At 40.7% G+C, this 22,203-nt stretch overlaps 2 protein-coding genes across 8 annotated transcripts in view; both read right to left on the reverse strand.

Moving 5' to 3' along the window:
* Nucleotides 1-2,642, reverse strand: part of LOC135783441 (sodium/potassium/calcium exchanger 2) — a 62,021-nt gene extending 59,379 nt beyond the window's left edge. For all 7 annotated transcript variants that reach the window (XR_010545635.1, XR_010545634.1, XR_010545631.1 and 4 more), the window contains exons 1-2: nt 2,430-2,642; nt 247-1,251 (exon numbers count right to left, since the gene is read on the reverse strand). Coding sequence is in view for 1 of the 7 variants with exons in the window: in XM_065294169.1 (XP_065150241.1) it covers nt 247-1,110 (864 nt within the window). In the remaining 6 variants the exon portion in view is untranslated. The remainder of the gene's footprint in view (nt 1-246; nt 1,252-2,429) is intronic.
* Nucleotides 2,643-4,280: 1,638 nt separating this feature from the next.
* dok7a (docking protein 7a) lies at nt 4,281-21,579 on the reverse strand. The gene is made up of 13 exons (XM_065294070.1): nt 21,526-21,579; nt 21,380-21,425; nt 19,875-20,093; nt 18,438-18,638; nt 17,561-17,680; nt 15,360-15,452; nt 10,123-10,901; nt 9,842-9,884; nt 9,094-9,546; nt 7,240-7,310; nt 6,787-6,838; nt 6,041-6,184; nt 4,281-5,476 (listed from the first exon to the last, which is right to left on the reverse strand). Exons 1-13 carry the CDS (start codon nt 21,577-21,579, stop codon nt 5,349-5,351), a joined length of 2,403 nt encoding a protein of 800 aa, XP_065150142.1. The 3' UTR covers nt 4,281-5,348.
* Nucleotides 21,580-22,203: the final 624 nt, after the last annotated feature.

A 22,203-nucleotide genomic window follows, 5' to 3' on the forward strand; every position in this document is an offset into this window, starting at 1 on the left:
TGGAACAGAAGTCTGCAGGACCGTAGCTCACCAGAAGCAGGGTTGGAGGTACCTGGTGTATAAAGAAGTCATAGTGTTGACTGTGGGGAGGACTGCATTTATATCAGTACGATGGTACACAACAACTTTTTGATATCCTCTTTGTTACTGTGGTAAAACTGTCCACAAAGAAACAGCTTAAATAAAACCGACTTAGCTTATAAAAGGTTAGACATTCTGAGAACAGAAGGGGTGTTGTCAACTCACCTTCGGTTGGGTCTCCACCTCCACAACCTGGTTTCTGTTCAGACAGCCCTTGACGAAAGTCTCTACCGTTCCATTGAACTTCATAAAGAGCACATAGGTGGCGTAGGCCATTAGAAGGCTGATGCTTTCCCAGTATGTGATGTAGTTATCCAAGAAGAAGATGATGAGCATGATGAGGCCGATGATGTAGAAGGAGACGTCCCTGAACAGAGGCCACCACGTCAGGTTCAGAATCTCTTTGGAGAACACGGCGCACATTCCGATGACAAACAGGATGTTGAACACCGCCGAGCCGACAATGGTGCCGATGCCCACGTTACTGTGGGAAATGAAGACTCCGATGACAGAGGTGAAGAGTTCGGGAGCCGAGCCCCCGGCCGCCATGAAGGTGGCGCCCGCGACATCGTCCGAAATCTTGAGTTTCTCCGTGATGACGGTCAGCGCAGGAACAAAGAACTCGTCGCACACGATGGCCAGGGCGATAAACATGTAGATCATGCCGAACATGTGCAGTATCACGGCACCTCGCCTGCGGTCATCCAAGCTGAACAGGTCGGTCGGATATTCCCCCTGACTATTGTTCGACCCCGGGGATGAGTGCTTGGCCCCATGCGTGTCCTCTGAGAGGTTACCGTGGTAACCAAGGTGTGTGGACAGCAAAGTCCTGTGTGGGGTGTGGCTCCGTAGCCCCCCCTCCCGCTGAGAAGATGAGGGCCACGAGAAGGCCACCATACTTATTGCTACGAGTGCGGCGAGGAGGCCGAGAATCCGCGCTGGCCGACGTGTCTTCCATGAGTGCCGGAAGCGCCGGTGGCAGCAGACTCCCTCGTGATACTGCGGTAGTGCATCTGAATTAAAGGCCATGGCCGATGTCCCGGCTTCGACACTAACGTGCTCTCTCACTACGCTAGGGATGGACTTAGCGCATGCCGAGCGTGCTACTTGTCCAGAAAATCGGGAGAATCCAGATGTACTTCACCACGCCAGAGGGTTCCTTATATTAGCCTGAGAGAAATAATCACAGAGAGAAAGAGAGTGTGAGCAGAGATGGGGAGAGGGTTTATCATACACAGCACAGAACCACCTAGATCTACGCTCTCAGTATCCACACGCACACTGAGGTATAAACAGTGCGTGCTAGTGCACGTTTGAATCCGAGAGCGTTCGCTGACTAGCTCTTCCTCTCAGCTGCGTATGCATTTTCAAGGTCACAGTGAAACTGCACAATGTCAAAAGCACGTCTCATTCCCGACGCAGCCGTTTCACAACACAAGCCTTACGTAACTAAAATTCATGTATCACTGACAAATACTACCTCATAACACACACATCTAAAGCATTTCTTTAAAGAGCTAGACTGAAAATCACACCAGTATCAGACATCAACCAAAACAGTTATAAAAGTCCTCACATGACAATATACTGTACTACTACTTCATCATACATGAAAACCAGTAATGACTAAAGTCAGACATTCTCAAACATTCTGCATTCATTTGTATATGTGTTTATATTATATGTTCATGTATTGAGCAGATATTTAGGGTTAGAGCTGTTCAATAGGGCCTATAAACAATAAAGAAGCATTCAGTAAGATCTCCAGTATAGAAACTGGAAGTTTTCAGCTTAGTAATCATAAAAAGCTCAAATTATATTAATCTACTAATCTAAAAACTACATTCAATTATTTTATTATACAAGTTATCTTATTTATTAGTTTGTTTTCAGTTATTTTGGGAATGCAGCTATTTTGAAAGCAATAATAGTTTTATATAATACGTTTTTTTTTTATAAATAAATAAATCTGTATTTCCCTAAAGCCTTTAGTCATGCTGTATTTCTCTCAGAGATTTATTTCATATTCTGGGCATAAAGCTGTAAATATCTCCATGCATGGCAATGTCACATCCAATAATGCTGTCATTTATCACAGACTGTTATTAAAGAGTAAAGAGCTGTCATAACTCATGAAACATCTGACACACAACACACCTGTCATTCTCATGACCTCTGCGCTCTGCCATGAAATATACATCTCCAAATATGAAATGATGAAGTCATGTGAGAGTTGATCTAACGTACCATACTAATAATGCATCATGTGGGCGCAATTCTGCACTCTTTAATCATGATACATTCACACAATACATATATAAACTTTAATATAATAAAGGAAGACTTACGCTCAGAGGTGATGCATGAACGCGACGGCGCGGCGAGGCGCATGCAGCAAGTTGACAATCCGCGTGCGTCCTCTCTCGTGCCCTCCGGTTATTTCTTTCCGTCTGTGATGATGGTGATGGTGATGCTGGTGCTGATGTTATTTAGGGGCGGAGCTCCGAGAGCGCACCTCTATCATGCGCTTATTTCCAGACATCACCTATGGCGAGAACCAATGATCGCTCTCTCTCTCTCTCTCTCTCTCTCTCTCTCTCTCTCTCTCTCTCGGTCGCTCTTTCACTCACTCACTGTGTGTGCGTGTGCACAGGTGTCGGCCAGCGCGGTCCACGCGTATCTGTGACGTCACAATGACCTGGGTGAAAGCGTTGCCCTGGTTACGGCAGCGTGGTTCTCGCACATCATGAGTTTAAAATTATATCACAGGCTAAATATGTTTCCACATGTGCACATATACTATACTCTCTCTGTTTTTAGATTTCATTGTACTTTATAGTTTATATGGAGTAGCACACAATTATCAAAAATCAATACAAACAATAATAGGGGACTGTGATGGTAATACGTATGATTACTAATGTCAATAATAACATGTTTTCACTGATACATGTAGTTTATTTCTCCTCAAAAGCATCAACAGAATGTTTGATTTATAGATTTTTGCATTGCAACATGAATTTCATGCTAATACAGTACATTTACAACCTCATTAATCTCCGAAAAATACTGCACCTATTGCCAATTATACTTGTAATGTATTTATCATTGTATCAGAAACATGTATGCACTTTAATTGACAGATTTTTTTGTATTTTCTTAAATGTTTTAATGCATTGTTCTTGAGAATTACGCACACACATAGACACTTAATGTGGTAATAAAAGTAATAATGTCTCAGTGTCAGTCATGGTCAGATCTGTCTATACAGCAGATCTTGCATTTATTTTCTTTTAGAAAGGTGCAGTATGAGGTGTGAAAGATTTAATTTTTTTTTAGCATTGAACTCTCTGTCTTTCAGGAAAACTCCTCTTGACTTGTTCGTACATTATAAGTGAGTCTCTCTTCATCTGTCCACTAAATCAGTCAATTTATCAAGATACTCATGAGCTTCATTGGTGCGATCTGTCCGAAATCAATGTATTGATGCATCTGTAATGAGTGTCTCTGACAAATGGAGACTCAACATTTTTGCTCTGCTAAAATCATGGTGGTGTTTATAGTCAGCCTCGGGAGAGAGGAGTGTGAAAGTACAGGAGGTGTGAGAGTATTGTATGCGTGTGCGCTGTGTGCACGCGCGCGCGCAGGCATTCTTGCTGTGTCAGTATCCCAGAAGAATCATGATTTACAGTAATGCCAGTGCAGGTGCCATTCATTTGCCTCTGGTATTGTGCCTCACTAATGGTAATTGGCATTAAAAGGGAAAAATATTTGTTTGGATTAAACAATAAGCAAAATAATAATAATAATAATTAACAAAAATAATAAACAAAATACATACCACACATATCGCTTCTTAAGGCTGAAATTCAATACACACTGACACTTTCTTATAGCCAGTATTTAAATTATAATAGGGGTAGCATAATATCCAACATAATAATAACAACTAATATTCTTTCATAATAAAAACTGCCCAACAGTGCCCCCGTGTGGCAAAAGTGTGTCAGAATAAGAGTTTGTAATAAGCACTTGTTTCCATTATAAAAAATCTGTTATTATTTATTCAATATCTTTCTATTCTGTACCTGTTTCATTGCTTTTTTATCTTTAAGAGATTATTTTGATGAATGTCTGAGCAAGCATCTAAAAAGGAGACTGGAAAACACTTGAAGTTTATTTTCTTAATGATAGTGTATTTGAAATAATGCAGAAAGTATATCAAACAGTATAAAAAGAGATAATACAAAAATGCAAAACATACACAGGAGTAAAATACACAATGAAATTAAATATATATATTATGGGCTCCTGTATAGTTTAGTGGTAGAGCAATGCATTAGCAGCTCAAAAGGTCATGAGTTTCTCTGAAACATTTCTTTGATTGATTTAATGGTGGCTTGTTCTCTCTGCTTGCAGATATGATAAATGTATTGAGGTTTTTGTGGTTCTCTTCATAATTGGTTGTGGTCTCTTCTTCTGTATCCTTTCATATTTTTTGTGCAGTTAACCGCACACTGGACATGTACAATACATTCTGACTAAATCATCAGCAGGAAACATCCATGTTTTACAAGAGATGTAAACACTGAGAATGTTATATACTTATTAATATCCTAAGAAGCTCTTAGACACCAGACCATATCTGATTTAGGATGAACTTTTAAAATGTTATTATTAATGAAACTACTCTTTCTCTCAATTAATGTGACAGTATGGATGTGCCCTAAATGGATGAGACTGTCTACTCATCTAGACCCAGTTAGACATTCTATGTATTTTGGCGCCACCTAGTGTAACATGAATACACTATCACATCATCTTGAATGAAATCCCCAAATGATGTCCTCCAGCTCTCTACCCCTAAATAAACATACTAAATGATATTTTATTGATAAAGAAAATAGCATGAGCTCAGTATAAAAAGCATAAAGTCCTCATGATGATAACACATCTAAACACACATTATAACACACACTGTCTGCTATACAAAGAATGATCAGGTCTGGCTTAGCAATACTTTTTTAGCAATACCATAAACGATTCATTATAATCTGTGTAAAATGCATTTGTTAAGAAAAACCAAAGACTATGACTAACCATACTGTATGTACAGTAGAGTGAAGTTAAATCAAAATATTTTTGTAGTATAACAAAGCTAAACAGTGTTTGGTCAGTTTCTCTAGAGATCTTCAGAATAAGATGATCCAGATAAAAGTCTTTCAGTTTGTTACTGAATGGAGGAGGTGTGACAGCATCTGATGACATCACTGCGGTGCTCCTCCTCTTCTCCTCTGTAGTCCCTCCTCTCGCCCCAGTGCATGCTGGGTACCAGCTCTGTGCGCTGCCTCGGTCGCTGTTATGTCAATCTGAGCGTATTTACTGGAGCTTCTTCCTGTACACAACACAAACAGGATCAATGATGAAATAATATAAGAGTATAAAAGTGTCGTTAAAGTGTTAATCCTGTCATGAAGAACCTTCTGAAGAAAATAAATATTATTTTGTTGTACTGGATGTATTTTCGATAAATCTTCCGTACTGGCACTTAAATGTATTATTTTTAACTCAATAGTTTCCAGAAAGAAAAGAAAACTAACAGGATATCTCTTACGATGGAAATAAGAGAGGTTTATTGACTGAAGTTATCTTACATTAGGGTGACAACATGGTTAACTTTAATATATCTTTATAGCTCTTTATAATATCTGTGTATTTTGATTTTCCATGACTTCCTGCACTTTTTAAATTTTAACAAACAGGACAGAATTTTGTAATGTGAGACAAACTAATAATTAGTACAAAAGATAAGAGGATGATGATGATAAGAGAACTGGATTTTGGTAGATTATGAAAGACTGGCAGGATATAAAGAAAAAAATACTCAATATTGTTAAAAATATCTGGTTTTCCTATTTGTCTTTAAAAAAAATTATATAAGATTATTTGTGTCTCAGACCTCTGATAGCTGTACCAGGCTCCTGATGCTGCTCCACCTCCATGTAATTCAGCTGTTTTTTGGATAGAGGACTGATGGGAATATTCACATATGTTACTGAGTCTCCTCTCACCAAACCATCCAAAGGTAACGCAGACAATCCACCTGAAACACACACATGACACAAAATAATACCCTATTAAACACAGAAGTACAACGCATCTCTATGATATACGCATAAGCAGAGTTTCAGGTTTGTTCTTGGTGGGCACCTACTGGCAAACAAGAGTACTGCAATACTTTAATATATAAAATATTTAAGCCTTAAGTTACTCAGTCTACCGAATTAAAATATTAAGATTGGACAAAAAATATACATTCTCATATTTCAATTTTATTAATAGCTTATAGTATAATTATTAATATATTATATTTGTCTCTGGTCAACTCTGTCTATGGATATGTGACCTTTAAAAAATTAAAATATTATCCAGATGTGATTTTGTTACTTAAACATTTTAAAATTATATTTTTTTATGACTGGCTTTGTAAACACAATGATATTGATTATGCAATAGCCTACACCAGGGGTTTCTAACCTTTAAGCTAATCTTAGATTGTTTGTGTTGATATTAACACACACACATAATACCACAATTCTTTGTCTGTAAGGGGGCTAGTATAATTTTATTCACCTAAACTGTAAATAATTAATTTAAAAAAACTTATTTTCAAAGACTTTTTGGAGTCAAAGAGACTGCACTGACCTTCAGTTAGATGATGAGAGTTGAGCTGTGATCCACCACAACCTCCAATTGACTGTGTTTTTATGAGAGAGAGAAAAAAGCAAGAAAGAGGGAAAACAGTGTAATTCTCATTCAAAAGTAACATGTACAAACCAGTTTAATTTGTATCTTGTCTGTACAGGTTCAAACCCAGTATGTAATTATAGAGAGAAAAAGTTACATTTCTGCAGTACAGACACAGTTTTGTCTTACTGCATAGTTTCAAGAAATGTGACCCAGTCTCTAAAAACCCAGCTAAAGTCACTTTTTTGCAATTTACATAACATCATCCTACATAATATAAAGTACATTCTGTGAAAATATAACCTTGACATCTTTAATACTGACACATGTCAAAGATTAAAATCAATCTGAAATCCAACTTTGATGCTCTTTATCTCACCATTAGATTATAAAACAGACATTCATCTTTACCTCTGAGCTTCTCTGCGTCATTTGACTTTGCATAGCTTCAGAATCGGCTGTTCCTTTCTCTGTCCTCTTATCTGGATGAAAATAACCACAGGTCAAAATGATGATGACTGTTCCCATGAGGCGATTCTGATCCATACTTTTCAACATACTCATATTTTTTTAAATTACACTTTCAAAAGTAATCTCCAATATGCTTATATTATGTCTAAAACTTTTTTTATTGAGTGGTTCTTTTCTCTTAAGAGAAGGAGAGGAGAAGGAGAGAAGAGCAGGATAAGGAGAGGAGAGGAGGAAAGAAAAAGAGAATGAGAAGAGAGGAGATGAGGATAAGTGAAGGAGAAGAGATTATGGGAGTGGAAAAGAGAAGGACAGAAGACTAAGAGAGAAGAGGAGAATGAGAGAGAGAAGGAGAAAAGATGAGGAAAACAGGAAAAGGAGAAGTACAGGAGAAGGAGAGGAGGAGAAGAGAGGAGTGGAAACAGAGAAGGAGAGAAGATCAGGAGACGTAATGAGGAGAAAAAAAGGAGATGATGGGATGGGAGAAGGAGAAGAAAAAGAGAGGAGAGAATGATAAGGAAGGAGAAGAGTGGAAAGAAGGAGAAGAGATAATGGGAGGGGAGAAGAGAAGGAGAAGAAAAGAAGAGAAGACGAGGAGAAGGTGAGAAGAGGAGAATGAGAAGAGATATGGGGAGGGGAGGGGAGATGAGACGGAAAAGAGAAGGAGAGGAGGAGAAGAGCAGGAGAATATGGGAGAGAAGGAGAAGAGATTATGGGAGGGGAGAAGACAAGGAGAAGACGAGGAGAAGGAGCGGGAGAAGAAGAAGAGAAAGTGAAAAGATGAGGGAACAGGAGAAGGAAGGAGAAGGAAAGGAGGGGAGGAGAGACGGATAGAAGATCAGGAGAAGTGATGGGGAGAAGAGAAGGAGATAACGGGATGGGAGAAGGAAAAGAAAAAGAGAGGAGAGGAGGAGAAGAGAAGAGAAGGAGAAAAGTGGAAAGAAGGAGAAGAGATAATGGGAGGGGAGAGGGGAAGGAGAAGAAAAAAAGAGAAGACGAGGAGAAGGTGAGAAGAGGAGAAGGAGAAGAGATGAGGGAACAGGATAAGGAGAAAAGAAGAAGAGGAGGAGAAGAGATATGGGGTGGGAGATGAGACGTAGAGGAGAAGGAGAGAAAAGGAGGAGATGAGAGAAGAAGAAGAAAGGAGAAGAGATGAGGGGAGGGGAAAAGAGAAGGAGAAGAGAAGGAGGGAAGACGAGGAGAAGGAAAGAAGAGGAAGAGAAGAGAAGGAGAAGAGATGAGTCAAGAGAACGAGAAGAGATAAGGGGAGGGGGGAAGAGAAGGAGAAGAGATGAGGGGACGGGAGAAGGAGAAGATAAGAGATGAATGAAGAGAAGGAGAAGATGAGGGGAGAAGAGAACGAGAGAAGAGGGGGGGGGACATGAGGGGATGAGAGGAGGAGAGAAGGAGAAGAGAGAAGTAAAGAGAAGGAGAGAAGAGAAAGAGATGAGGGGACGGGACGGGAGAAGAGAAGGAGAGGAGGAGAAGAGATGAGTGGAGAGAAGGAGAAGAAATGAGGGGAGGAGAGAAGAGATAGATAAGGAGAGAAAATGAGGATAAGTAGAAGAGGAGAAGAGAAAGAGATGAGGGGACGGAAGAAGTTGAGGACAAGAGAAGGCTAAGAGAATTAGAGGAGGAAAAGAGATTAGATGGTTTACACACAGGAAAAAGTAACTTTTCTTATTAACGATACAGACATGCAGAGACTTGCTGGAGTGAGGAGAACATCAAGTGTTTCAAGGAGTATTGAGAAGGAGGTGCGGTTTGATGTTTTTGGGTTAGATACGAGATACAAACCTTCTTCATTGGTTTGTTGCAGAGAGACACTGAGCTCCTCATCTGAGAGACAGAGAGACTCTGAGATGTTTGACTGGTTTCTCTTCGGTTCTTTAGTGTCCTGATCTTTTGATGGAGGTGTTATTTTGGGAAGATGGCATCGGTTCTCTCCTCTCCTGCAGTGAAGACAGTTCTCATAGAGAAGAGCGTGTGTGCTGTGAGCAGGACGCCTCGACTCCAACCCTACCACAGATGATGACATCGACTCATAAACGCTTCTGTGTTGCTCAGCAGAACTGTAGTGTGTCAGGAGATCACACAGACCGGAAACATAACCATTGGTCTGTGAACGCTCAGATGTCAGCTTCCATTGGTTGTGAAAAGTCGATGATACGCAAGGTTTTCTGAGAGCCTCAGACTTCTGATAGGTGGGGTGTGTGATGACATCACTGGTGGGCGGGGCTGATTGTTTGCCTGCTGAGGAGTGTGTTTGTTACACGATATATCTCACAATATTTTAATGTTTAAGTAATGGCATTAAAAATATGGTGTCAAGTAAATGAACATTCATTTTAACATAGGATATATGCTCTGCTCAACCCTACTGAGCTGTCTGCCTAGACTACATTTCAAGACTTACTGCCCATGTCAGGTGTTTCTGATAATAAATCACTTTATAGGTGTTTCAGCAGGTAGCTGTCTAGAAATAAAACATTGAAACAGTGGAGCAGGTTTTGTAGCAGACCTGTATACGGTTTAAACTTCTTACCTGACACTGCGGGCAGTGGAGTCCTTTCAGGCAGATGTGTCATCTGTTCAACAAATAAGAAAGAAAAGTTGCGCCACTAGACGGCCATTTTTGCAACGCTATTCTACTTCAATAGGGAAAGACCACCAATTAAACTGTAACATAACTTTTGTTTACTAAAGGTATAGTTCACCCAAAAATAAAAATTCTGACATCATTTTCTCCTCTAAACACACAAGAAGATACTTTGATAATCCCACACACACACTCACAAAATTACACATGCAGTATTCTGTGTTTACCTTAAGTCCTCCACAGACAGAGCAGGTGATAAAGAGTGATTTAGGACTGGCAGCAGGACAGTCTGCAGTCTCACCAAAGTTCATACCCTGAGGCCCCTCCCCTTTCTTTAGACCCTCCCATGTGTGTATCAGGGCTGAGTCTGAATCTGATTGGCTGAAAAATTCAGAACAAACTTGAGGCTGTGTCTTGACTGATAGCTCAGTCTTTTCACTCTCCGGAGATCCAGTATCATCTGTAGATCTGCTCTTGTCTCTGGAGCACTCAGCGGTCCTGGTGATCTCCAGCAGCTTGCGGGGCGTGTCATACAGGTATCGCAGAGATGAGGGCACCTGGTACTCATGAGCAGGACAGGGTGGGCAGGTGCACAAGTGTTGCTCTGGGTTAGCGGGTGGTGGTAGATTGAGCAGTGTGCTATAATCATTCCCAGCAACACATGCATCCAAACTGCCACTGTAGGAAGAGAAACTTCCCGTTGCTATGCCGCTATCGGATGAGTTCTGTCTTCCGGTCTCTTTCAGCTTTCGAGAGCGGACCAGATCTTCTGGGACCCGGAACCCATCACTCAAGCTGTCAAACGGTGCCTTCTCCCCCTGAGATGCTGTTCTTGGTGTGATTGGGTGAGATGTTTCAGATGAGTTGAGCGGGACCGGCTCAACAGGCCACAGTGCGGGTCGACTGCTGACGCTGCACTCTGAATGTCCGGTGTCTGAAGTATCGGATGACCCAGATATGCTACAAGTGTCTTCTGTCACCAAAGATCCAACACTGGAACTGGAAGCTTTTAGGACAAAAACAATTACAATTTTGTTTAGATTTCACAGAACAGAACAACAAACAGAGAAGAGACCACTCTACTCTACTGATGCTAATCTGCACACTCAACATGTTTTTCAAACACATATTGTGAAGCCTGTTTAGTACTTCAGAGGTTTCCATAAAGCTTAAGATATCTTTCACTGTTTTTGCCAACTGTAGTTTATTAAGGAATTGGGTGGTATTGCTTTCATTCAAACATCAGTCATTTAATAAAATACATTCTGAGGGGCCGATCACATCAAACGCGTTTATGGCAGTTACAGGCACCATTTTTGAATGATATTCTATGGGCAGTGAGGGTATGCACGCTGTTTTATGCACGTCAAACGCCTTGCTGTTTTTTCGTCATTCACGTCTTTCCATTGTCCAATTGAATGAGGGGAGAGGCGGGACCTTAAGTTGTGGTGAGGGAAGTTTACATTTGGCTAGCTCTCTCCTGCATGTTTGTGCACCTCTCATCCTCGATCAAGGTCAGAGCAAGCGTCCTCTTTTTAAAGTTTCTGCTAATATGAAAATATGAAAACAACAAAAGAGCTCTTATTCTACGTACACACCAAACGCGGGGCATCGTGTTACTCGCTCTAGATTACTCGCGGGATAACTTCGTGTCATGGGAATTTTTTGCTTGAGTTTCAACTTGGCCAAAAACGCGGTCGAGGTGAATAGCACGTGTTTTCGAGGCAAACACGCCGCTTATATAGCAACATCCGCATCGCCTGCGCGAGGACGAGTCTGATGGCGTCTTTGCATTGACTTTGTATGTAATCTTCTCGCCCAAAGCGTTGAACTCGCATCTGGTGTGAACCCACAGTTACCCTTCAATATTTGATTGACAGGACAGCTAACTTGGTGGTTGCCTAGCAATATAAAAAGCCATGCTGCACTGCTCTTTTTTAAAGTGACCAAAAAAAGGCAGTGCAACACCCTTGCGTTTCCATGCGTTTAAAACGCATTTGGTGTGATTCCCCTTAAAGGGAAACTTCACCAATTTGCATTAAGCTTTGTACCGTTAGAACCCCAGTCATGTTTTTGAATGGTCGTGCACCATTCCCTCAGTTTCCCCTGAGAGGGGAGAAATACTGATTTCAGTGAGGCACTTCCTTCTTTCAATGATGTAAAAATCGTCATTTTGCGTCATTGAAAGAAGGAAATCCTGTATCTCTATTGAGTGTGAAAGACTACAGACACTCATTCCTCATTTTTCCAAGGTGAGGGCTATGGGTGGGACCCACTCACGCTTCAGACCAATTACAGATAAGTGGGTGGGACTTACGAAAATATACGAACACAGACCGAAAAAAAAACGATCAGCCGCCATCTTTATGCTAAGCTAAGCTAAACAGAAGTTGTGGATCGAGCCAGAATTCATGTTACAATAACAGTGGAAGTTAATAAATATTACATGGAAGAGGGTGATTTTGCAAGCGTGATGCTCTAATCCGCTGTACATTGCACCTTTATGAGCCACAATACTGCAAAGAGCTGAGGCAGATGTAGGAACAGAAGCCCGAGGAGTAGGCCGGAGCCTGGGCGTCGGCTGGGTAGAGGAGCCCGGTGAAGACGCAGCAACCATCGGCCTCTGCTGCGTAGAGAAGCTTGGACAGACTACTGCCTGTATTCTCGCTGTGTGCTTGCTTTATTACATTTCTGCATCAGATAAGGATATGGACGTTTGTTTGGTGAAGGTTTCTAGGCAAGAGAGGAACTTTGCGCGCGTTTGGAACGTTTATTTCACGGACATGTTTCGGTTTACGAGCAGACGCGCTGCAGAGTATTTAAGCTTGGACGGACTCGTGCCGTTTGCTTTCGGTTTAACATTTCTGGATCAGATAAGGATATGAACATTTGTTTTGTTAATGTTTCTGGGCGCGTGCTTATTTCAAAGACGTGTTTCGGTTTACGAGCACAAGCTCCAAGAGCTGAGGCAGCGCGTCTGTGGAGATATTATGCAGGGGACGCGTTTGTGTGGAGGATGCAGGGATAAACGGACGTCTGACTAAAGTGAGTGTTTATATTTTCTTTGTTATACTAACGTGGCATTTATGTACACAATAGCATATCTGAGCGGTGTTTTATATGTCTATATAGTGAGAGCAGTGAGGCCAATAATAACACAAATGTAATTACAGTAAACAAGAGACAAAAAGAAAATTGGTAAAACTAAATAAACATTTAAAATGCATACCCTTTTTTAAGTACTTGGAAAGACATTTGTACTGCGGATCTGAAACTGCACGTTACTGTTTGAATAAGACTTTGCTACACACCAGGCCAAAGTGTTTTGTGTGTAACACAATGTAACATCACGTTTAAAAGTAAATCATGATTGGTGTCAGTCAGACACAGTGGTGGTGGCTATTTTCTTTGTTTTACTAACGTGGCATTTATGTACATAATAGCATGTCTGAGCCGTGTTCCGATTAATGGGAGTGGCTTGCAGAGCTGTGCATTGTGGTGCATAGTGGCAGTTGTAGCTTTTCATACAAATGTGCTCTAAAGTCACATTTTGTCTTTTCTCAGTCAAATAGGCACAAAATTCTACATTTATGTTACATTTTGACTACAAATATGACTCACTTTCCATAAAGATTAATGTTCCTATCGGTGAAATGGCCCTTTAAATCATATATTCTGAGTGATCTAAACAAGTTATTGTTGATATCTTGACACATGTATGAACTTAATAAATGACTTCTGTTCTATAGCATAACAAATGTTGCCTCACCTGTATATGTACCATTAGGTTGAATTGTATGTTAGAGAATGCAATGTTCAGTATTATTTCACACAATTTTTGGGGGGTAAAAATGGTTGGGTTTGAGTTAAGGGTAATTTGGTGTTTCTCTTATTAAAACGTTGATCCAGGGGCCTCATTTATAAAGACTGCATACGCACAGATTGTTGATCGTAAAGTGTGCGTATGCAAAAATCCACGGCAAAGTCGTGGAAACGTGCTTAGCGCCACGTCGGTGTCTGAGCAGACGTATGCACTTTTGCTTGTCCGATTGCTGCAGGTTTTTGGATAAAAGCCATTCTTGCTGCTCGAAAAGGATTTGAACTTTGACCGGTGCTCTTTTACATGTCGATTACATTAATTAAACATTGTTAAAAGGTGGATATCTGAAACTACTAAATTTGAAGCTGCGCACAAGTTCAAGATCATTTGCGATTTATAGATTTCACATCTGAAAAAAAGGGGTTTGTTTTATGAATCACTCGTAAGCATTTTTGAGAAATGATCGTGAGATCAAATTAAAGCAACACCAAAGAGTTTTTGCTCTTTGCTCCCCCTACAGGTTAGAAGCGTAATTGTCCATTACCCACTGTCATAAATACTGAGGCATAGCTGGCTCTGATTGGATTGTAGGTCTGCCGTAAAGCAAGTTTTTGTAGTATTCACTCGGACTACAGGACCGCTACCCGACGGTTGGAAACTTCTTTAGTGCGGATTTGGCCGATAGAGGGCTGCAAAGCGAATGTGAAAGTGCTGTTCACCCTGTTTAGAGTGGATGAACGACTGAAACTGTTTTGGAAGCGTTATTTTAAGGCAAAAAAAACTCTTTGGTGTTGCTTTAAGGATGTTTCTACGCAGCATTTATTAACTCTTTCACCGCCAGCGTTTTTAAAAAAAGTTGCCAGCCAGCGCCAGGGTTTTTCATGATTTTCACCAAAGTTTAATGCCTTCCAGAAAATGTTCTTCTTTAAATAAATAAACATACAATATACCAAATGAAAGAACAGACCCTCTGCTTTCAAACAAAAAAAAACGTTTCATCCTACCTTTAGTGGTTCTTTTGCAATCAGCTTTTGAATATGGGTAGGTTTTTGCAAAAACACCATATTTTGAGCAAAAAGCAAAAAGAATTCCATATTTGTGACGGACTTTTCATAGAGATCCTATTCAGAGCGATCTTTAAAACAGACACGGACATGCAGCAGCTTGCCATAGGGCAATACTTCCGGGTTTAAAAAGTTGCGGAAGGACAGAAAATCTCGTCATTGGCGGGGAAGCGTTTTCTCTTAATTGACGAGATATCTCGTCAATGGCGGGGAAAGAGTTAAATGAGTCCCCAGGACCAAAAAAATAAATGATGATCCAGGATCACATCTTACTTTGTAAAATCACGGCGACAATGATGGGGGGCTTGGCCTGGGGGGTGGGGCCAGCTAGGGTACCCCCATAATCTTTGCCATAATTTGAAACATTGGGTGTAAGTAAGGTCTCTGTGGAGTGAAACATGTCTCTGTGATGTGAGACAGGTATTTGTGAGGTAAAAGATGTATTTGTGGTGTAAGTCAGGTATCTATGGAGTGAGAAGTGTTTATGGAGTGAGATGCATATGTAAAGTGACAGAGGAACATGTGGAGTGAAACAGGTGCCCATGGATGGAGAGAGATATCTGTGGAGTAAGACAGGTACCTGAGGAATAAGACAGAAGACTGATCCTCCTCTCCAGCTCCTCTGCTTCATGGTTCAATCTGTCCTGTAATGAAACTGCACTGATACCACACTCTGACAGAGAGAGAGAGAGATAGAAAATTTAATGAGACAATGAAAGACGAGAAAGTGTAACATATATACAGTATATATTGAAATACTTGTGCAAGAAACTGAACAAGAAAAAGGAGTTAAGTTATCAAAGGAGGACATTCACTAAGTTTTCTCTCTTCACATTTTTCAAATAAACAGTTTATTTACATCTCTACTATATAAAACATCCTAAAACCATAGAAAATGACTGTAAGCATGTGCGTCACCGTATACTGACATTCTTCATCCGTTCCTCTCTGTCTCATTGTTAAATGCATGAGGGGGGTGACAGTCGAACACCCCAGTGTTTTTCTAGCACCTAAAGAGCTATTTATACATCAGACATGTGAATGAGATGGTAGGAAGCCAATGAAGGAGGAGGGGGTACGGTCCATTGCCGACCACCAAGTAAACATCAAACAAAAACCAAATCAGCATTCCAAAGAAACCCAAAACATTTGCATACAACATTTTAAACTGAATGTTATCTTTATATGACACATCAGCTGGCCTGGATATACGATGACACCTGCTACTGGACAAGAAAGGCTTTACTTACAGTACAGTACTCAGGGCGAGGATGAGGTTACATGAAGATCAAAAGCTCAGTGACTGTGACTTTAACCCTTAAATCTCCCTACTCGAGGATCGAAGGACACGGTATGAAATTTTCTGATTGGCTGGGCGATACACATGAAACAAAATAAAGTCAATGCAGCCTTTTGTTAAAATGTCCGAGTGGAAGTCAGATCACAACAGACTGAGATTTTAGTGGACATTTAATTGTTTTTTGGTATCTGTTAGAAGATAAACAGCACTCAACACTACCATATTCTTAAACCAGCTGAACCAGGGGCATCGCTAGACCCCTTTTACGGGGACACTTGCCCAGTGTAAATATTTTGTGTCCTGGTGTAAATCTCAAGTTTAAATTTACGCAGTTAACTAGTATATTCATTTACAAAGATAATCGCAGCAAAAACGGATCTCTATGCAACATAGTTACCCATAGGTAAAAATATGACTTCACCTATAGGTTTGTGAAGAGCTTTTTTGAAGCCAATAGTTGCCGTAGCCTGCCGTCGCCATCTTGGGTGTGTCATTTTATGATGCCTACATGAAATGCGTATAGTCGGTTTCAGCAGTAACAACATAAACAAGCGGCTGTCGTGGTCCGCACGTAACTTCCGGTAAACTTCGCTAAGAATAAATAACAACAAAGTTCTTTAAACGTAGTTTATTTATATAACAAACAAAATAAACAACACATAGATTACGTAGGAAAGCAAAACATTTGTTATTGTCAACGAGACATTGGTTCAAGAGATCAGTTTAGCAACTAGTCAGACCATAAGCTGTAAAAAAAGATGGACGACGCCTGTTCGCTCTCTTCCATTGGTGAAAAGTGAAGCCGCTAGTGTCCCAATATGGCGTTGACATCTTGGGTCTTGAGTCTGCGCAGTAGCGTTTTCAGGGGCCAGTCCTGCGGAGTAGTGAGCAGGAAGTGAAGCCGCGAAATCAAGACCCCGCCCTCGCTCTCGCAGAATGCGCATATCACACGATATCACAGCTGTCAATCATGACCTGACACCACCGTTTTTGTATCATTAAATAACTAACTAAACACAAACCTATTTTAAAAACAAACATTTGAATTTACAGCGTGATAAAAACTACAGTAAATGACAGAAACCAGCTTCGGAAAAAAGATAATTGAAGTGAAATTAAATTTTTTAGTTGTTCTCAAGTCCCATTGAATAACATGGGGAGGCGGGGTTTATGACCTATACTGGGACCAGTCACTGGGGGGGCGATCGAGACGTTTTGGTTTCACTTTTCAGGGCTTGTGCGGCACGCTTGAGTCAGACCATTAAAAAAAAGAAACCGGAAGTAAAGTTCGGATCCAGATGTGTATCACGTGCGTCCGATGTAACCGTCTATATGAAGATGACACCTAAATATTATAAGAGTGTTGCCCACTTCTTGTAGACAGCAGGCTTTCAAAAAAAACAGAAAAAATTGGGGGTCTGCTTTATGTCTAGCAACGCCTCGTAGCTGAACACACATTATTCAGCACACATGCAACTGACCTGGGAGCAGTGGCTTCAGTCCGAACGGACCTCTGGATGGAGAAATCCCACGAACAATGCAATCACACAGAAAACTGATCTGCTCGCCATCAGAAGACGACAGGAAGAAGACGCCAGCCCCTGCACACAGAGACATGAGGAAGAAAAATGAGGAATAGTTTACATACTGTACGCAACTGACTCAGAAGACACGTGTGCGTCAGATCAGGCCTGTTTTAGCACGTAAACATCCTTTAACCTGATTTGCATCATTGACAGTATTGACTTCACTTTAAAAAACCTTATCAACGAAGCATGATTATGCTATTCATCGCGTTGAATAAAATATCTGATGCATAAAATATGATAATTATTAAGGCTGTCAATAATAAAGCTGACTCAAGAGAATCACTCATAATTGTTTGCATTTAGTGACAGTTCAGACAGTACATGTAATGAATGTTTATTGTTGCAGGTGGATGTTACGCTGTCAAATGCTCTTGAGTTTCATGAGGTGGAGGTCACTGAGCCGACACATCAATCACTCCGGAAACAAGACCACCAGGAATGTTCAGCTGTGACCACACACACGCATGCACACATTCTGGGTTTTAACCTGCACGATAATCAGTAGCTTGAGTACTTTATTGTGTTAGCACCACAAGGTCATACTGATAAAAATATATACCTTGAATATACTGTAAGCCACTTAAGAAGAAAGCATAAATGAAAATTAAGCAAAATGGATTATGTGAATTGGTAAGGACCAGGGACCAAAATTAATGATTCATTATTGAGGTACACCCATGCTCCAAATTAAACCATAACATTGTGGTTTACCATTTTCAGGTTGATTCTTGACATAATTATTAGCTGTATTGCTGCAACTGATACTCACAGACGCCACAGCGCGTTCCTCCCTCAAACACAAAGCCGTTGCTCACCGGGCCGTATCGCCGCAGATCCAGTAGATTCCAGTGACCGGTGATCACCGCCGGCAGATCTTTAGCGATCACCAGCAGATTGTTGCATAAATGAAGAGTCGCAGGGCCGCTTTCCAGTTTAGTGCCGGGCAGCACAAAGACATTGAAACTGTGGACTGACACGAGACACAAGGTTTGGTCATGTTTGATTCATGCAGTCAGAAATGTGTCTAAATCAATACTACACACTTAAAAACATGTTTCATGAGGATTGACAAATGCATAAACAAATTCAGATTTACTTTATATAAGGCAGTATAGTCACAAGTCCATGCACCATGTGTATACACTTCAGATTCAAATGAATCCATATTAAATGTAGGCGACATATCGCTTAGTGTTTATTCTCATCATAATGTTTCATTATGCACAAAGTTTACGTTTTACTGCATCCACAGACCTTTTATAGCTTTTTTTCATAACTGAATTTATGAGAATATATTTATGAGAACCTATATGCTACAGATCCTAACAAACTATGTTCACTTTTCACTTCAAGTCAAGCTGAGCATGGTGTTTGCAGTTGCAACAGAAGTGTTCTGGGTTCGCTTCCCAGGAATCACACAAACTGATCAAATGAATTGCATTGTAAGGCTGGATTTACATTGCAAATCTTGATGCCCAATTCTGATTTGTTGCCTGTATCCCGCTTACATAATCCTTTAAAAGCGACTTAAACCACAGAGGAAGTAAAATGATGCCATATGCAATGGACACGATCAAGATTATAACGCTTTAACAAGACATAAAAACTTCAACATTACTCCACTAAGGGGAGCCGTTGTCCTCCATTGTGCTGTTAATGAAAATAGTGATCGCAGGTGGTGTCCACCTGAGTTGAAGTCATGCCAGCGGAGATGGGAATATCTAATCTGTCCGCTTACATTGTGGATGCAAATGCATGTATCTGATTCATATCCGATTTATTTACACATATGAATGAGGCCTGAAACTGAATGGAGAATAACACATTTTATGCACTTTTTTCCTGCTTACATGTCTATGGGTCAAATCTAACTGTCCCACATTAGGGGAAAAAAAATCAGAATTTAGTCACTTCAAACAGGCAGTGTAAATGCGGCCTTAAAGGCGGGGTGCATGATCTCTGAAAGCCAATGTTGGCATTTGAAATCACCTAAACAAACACGCCCCTACCCCAATAGAATCTGGACCTTTTTTTGATAGACCCGCCCCACACATACACAACCTAGGCAACAATGTCCGTTAGTAGATGTGTTTTGGTACTCAGCCCCACTCTCTTTTCCAAAATATTTTCCAAAAATCATGCATCCCGCCTTTAAGTCATATAGGATAAAAGCATTAGCCAAATGCATATAAAGTTATTTTCACACCTTCCCCGAGGCAATAGCGCAGTCGCAGATCCCAGCTCTGTAGCGCCTCCCTGTTGTCAAAACCAAGCACTGTGGTATGAGTGAGACAGAGGATTGAGAGGATGAAGGTAACGGCATCATCATCGCAGACGCGCGCCTCCAGACCACAGATCTGCTCCAACGTCACGCTGCTCCGCTCCTTCACTCCACGCTCCTTATACACGTACAGCACCAAACAATCTGAAACAAACACACGCATGTTTTCTAACAGAAATTTTTAAAGGGGCCATGACATGAAAATCTGACTTTTTCCATGTTTAAGTGCTATGATTGGGTCCCTAGTGATGCTATCAACCTAGAAAATTTGAAAAAGATCAACCCAGTAACTTAGTTTTGGTAAACCATTCTCTACAAGCACATGAAAAAATAGGTTGTTGAAATTTGGCTCTCCTTATGATGTCATAAGGAGCTCTTATTATAATAATCCAACCCCTTAATCCAACCACAGCACTGCCATTTAGTGCAGAGAGAAAATAATTCACAGAACAATTGAGTTTCAATTTCAACAAACCACCATCATTGTGATCAGTGTTTGCACTTGATCTGCACATGTGAATTTTAGAGGACACACCCATAACGGCACATTTTTGCACACACCTACAAAGTGGCAATTTTAACATGCTATAATAAATTATTTATATGGTATTTTGAGCTAAAACTTCACACATGTGCTCTGGGGATACCAAAGATGTATTTGACATCTTAAAAAAGTCCTGTGACATGGGCCCTTTAAGTCAGCACAAAATCAAAACTGGCCCTATTTACTTCCATAATAAATCTCCCTGGTCCTTTTGTGTATGCATTTTATGCATGTTATCTATAGTAATGCAATGTCAAAAACATGCACACTGTTAGAAACGAAGGGGAGTTCTAACTTAACATCAATCACTTTCGGTATAGATAGATGCAGTTATATGAAGTGATAGGACACGACTCTGGTTACCATGAAAGCAAACTGGCAATCCAAACAAGCCTCGGCCACACGCACGAGTGTGGACAGCTGTGATAACACGACCTGTGATCTGCATGCATTTCTGTGAATCCTGAAGCCATTACAGCTGAAACACTACACCAAAACATACTGCAAAATCACACAAACAAGAGTAGCAGCACTTCTGAATCGAGTCGACACTTTTCAAATTAGTCAACTGAAACTGTATAACACACAACAGGTTCATGAAGTACTGGTGTATCCATAACCTAGGGTCGGTGTGCACTTCAAGCTTTGATGTTTTAGGAGAGAGCAGTGCTGTTTATCCTTACAGGAAACAGACATTATTAGTGTAAGCATGCACTGAAACACGCACTGATACGCACGCACACAGTTACATAATGCAAAATTCAATATGTAAATATGTTTGTCGTAAATAAAACTGAATATTCTCATATTTTAATACTATTACATTACAAGCTATGCATTTGCTGTAGTTTATTGTTTATGTCGTAAATGATAATAATGAACAGACCTGCTACCGGTGAGGGTTTGCGAAGCACCAGCCAGCGGCTTTTCCACTGCAGACAGACAGACAGACAGAGAGAAATCAATCAATCGATCCATTATTGTTATTATCATCAATCACTATCCGCGCACACGCATATACAGTTTTCGTACTTTTTTGCCGTCTCTGATTTTACCGGCTCCCCCCGCGATCACGGTGTCGCACATCTTCCCGTCATGACAGCTGTGCGCGCGCACGCGTCCACCTCTTTCCAAATAACTTTTGCAGGCTCGCCCTTGCGTCTTCAGTCACGCGTCCCCACACCCCACGTATGTCAGAGCATAGATATGTATAAAGGCTAGATGGCTCGTCCGCGCTGCTGGCCAATTGAGTGGAACGTCCGCATTTTGGCGGCCATCTTAGGACAGGGCGCTCGCTCACTCGTAGCATTGAGTTTTAATGATGCAGGTACTTTTAAATGACCATAACTTCCTTAATTTTTTACAGATTTTCAAACGGATTGGTTTGTTATAAACGTCAAAGATGTACCTATGACACTGAATACCTATACTAAAAATAAATAAAAAATTCCTGAAACATGTTAAAGCATTCAGAATTATAGCCACGTTAATAACGTTTGTAAAAAACCAAACCGTTTGAAAATCGGATGAAAATAGAGCAAGTTATGGTCATTTAAAAGTACCTGCACCATTAAACTCAATGCTACAAGTAAGCGAGCTCCCTGTTGTAAGATGGCCGCCAGGTGATGCCGTTAGGGACTCGGCGGTAAGCCATCTAGCCTTTATACATATCTATGTGTCAGAGGGCAGTGAATGTTCAGGGGGCGTTTG

Source organism: Paramisgurnus dabryanus, chromosome 2, assembly GCF_030506205.2.
Source record: "Paramisgurnus dabryanus chromosome 2, PD_genome_1.1, whole genome shotgun sequence".
NCBI lineage: Eukaryota > Metazoa > Chordata > Actinopteri > Cypriniformes > Cobitidae > Paramisgurnus > Paramisgurnus dabryanus.

Excerpts from the sequence above, each read along its gene's own strand:
- dok7a (XM_065294070.1), bottom strand. The coding sequence starts at position 21,579 with ATGTGCGACACCGTGATCGCGGGGGGAGCCGGTAAAATCAGAGACGGC. Across the intron at positions 15,453-17,560 it reads ACTGAAGCCACTGCTCCCAG|AGTGTGGTATCAGTGCAGTT; the intron begins GTCAGTTGCATG and ends TCTCTCTGTCAG. Across the intron at positions 10,902-15,359 it reads TCTTCTGTCTTATTCCTCAG|CTTCCAGTTCCAGTGTTGGA; the intron begins GTACCTGTCTTA and ends TTGTCCTAAAAG.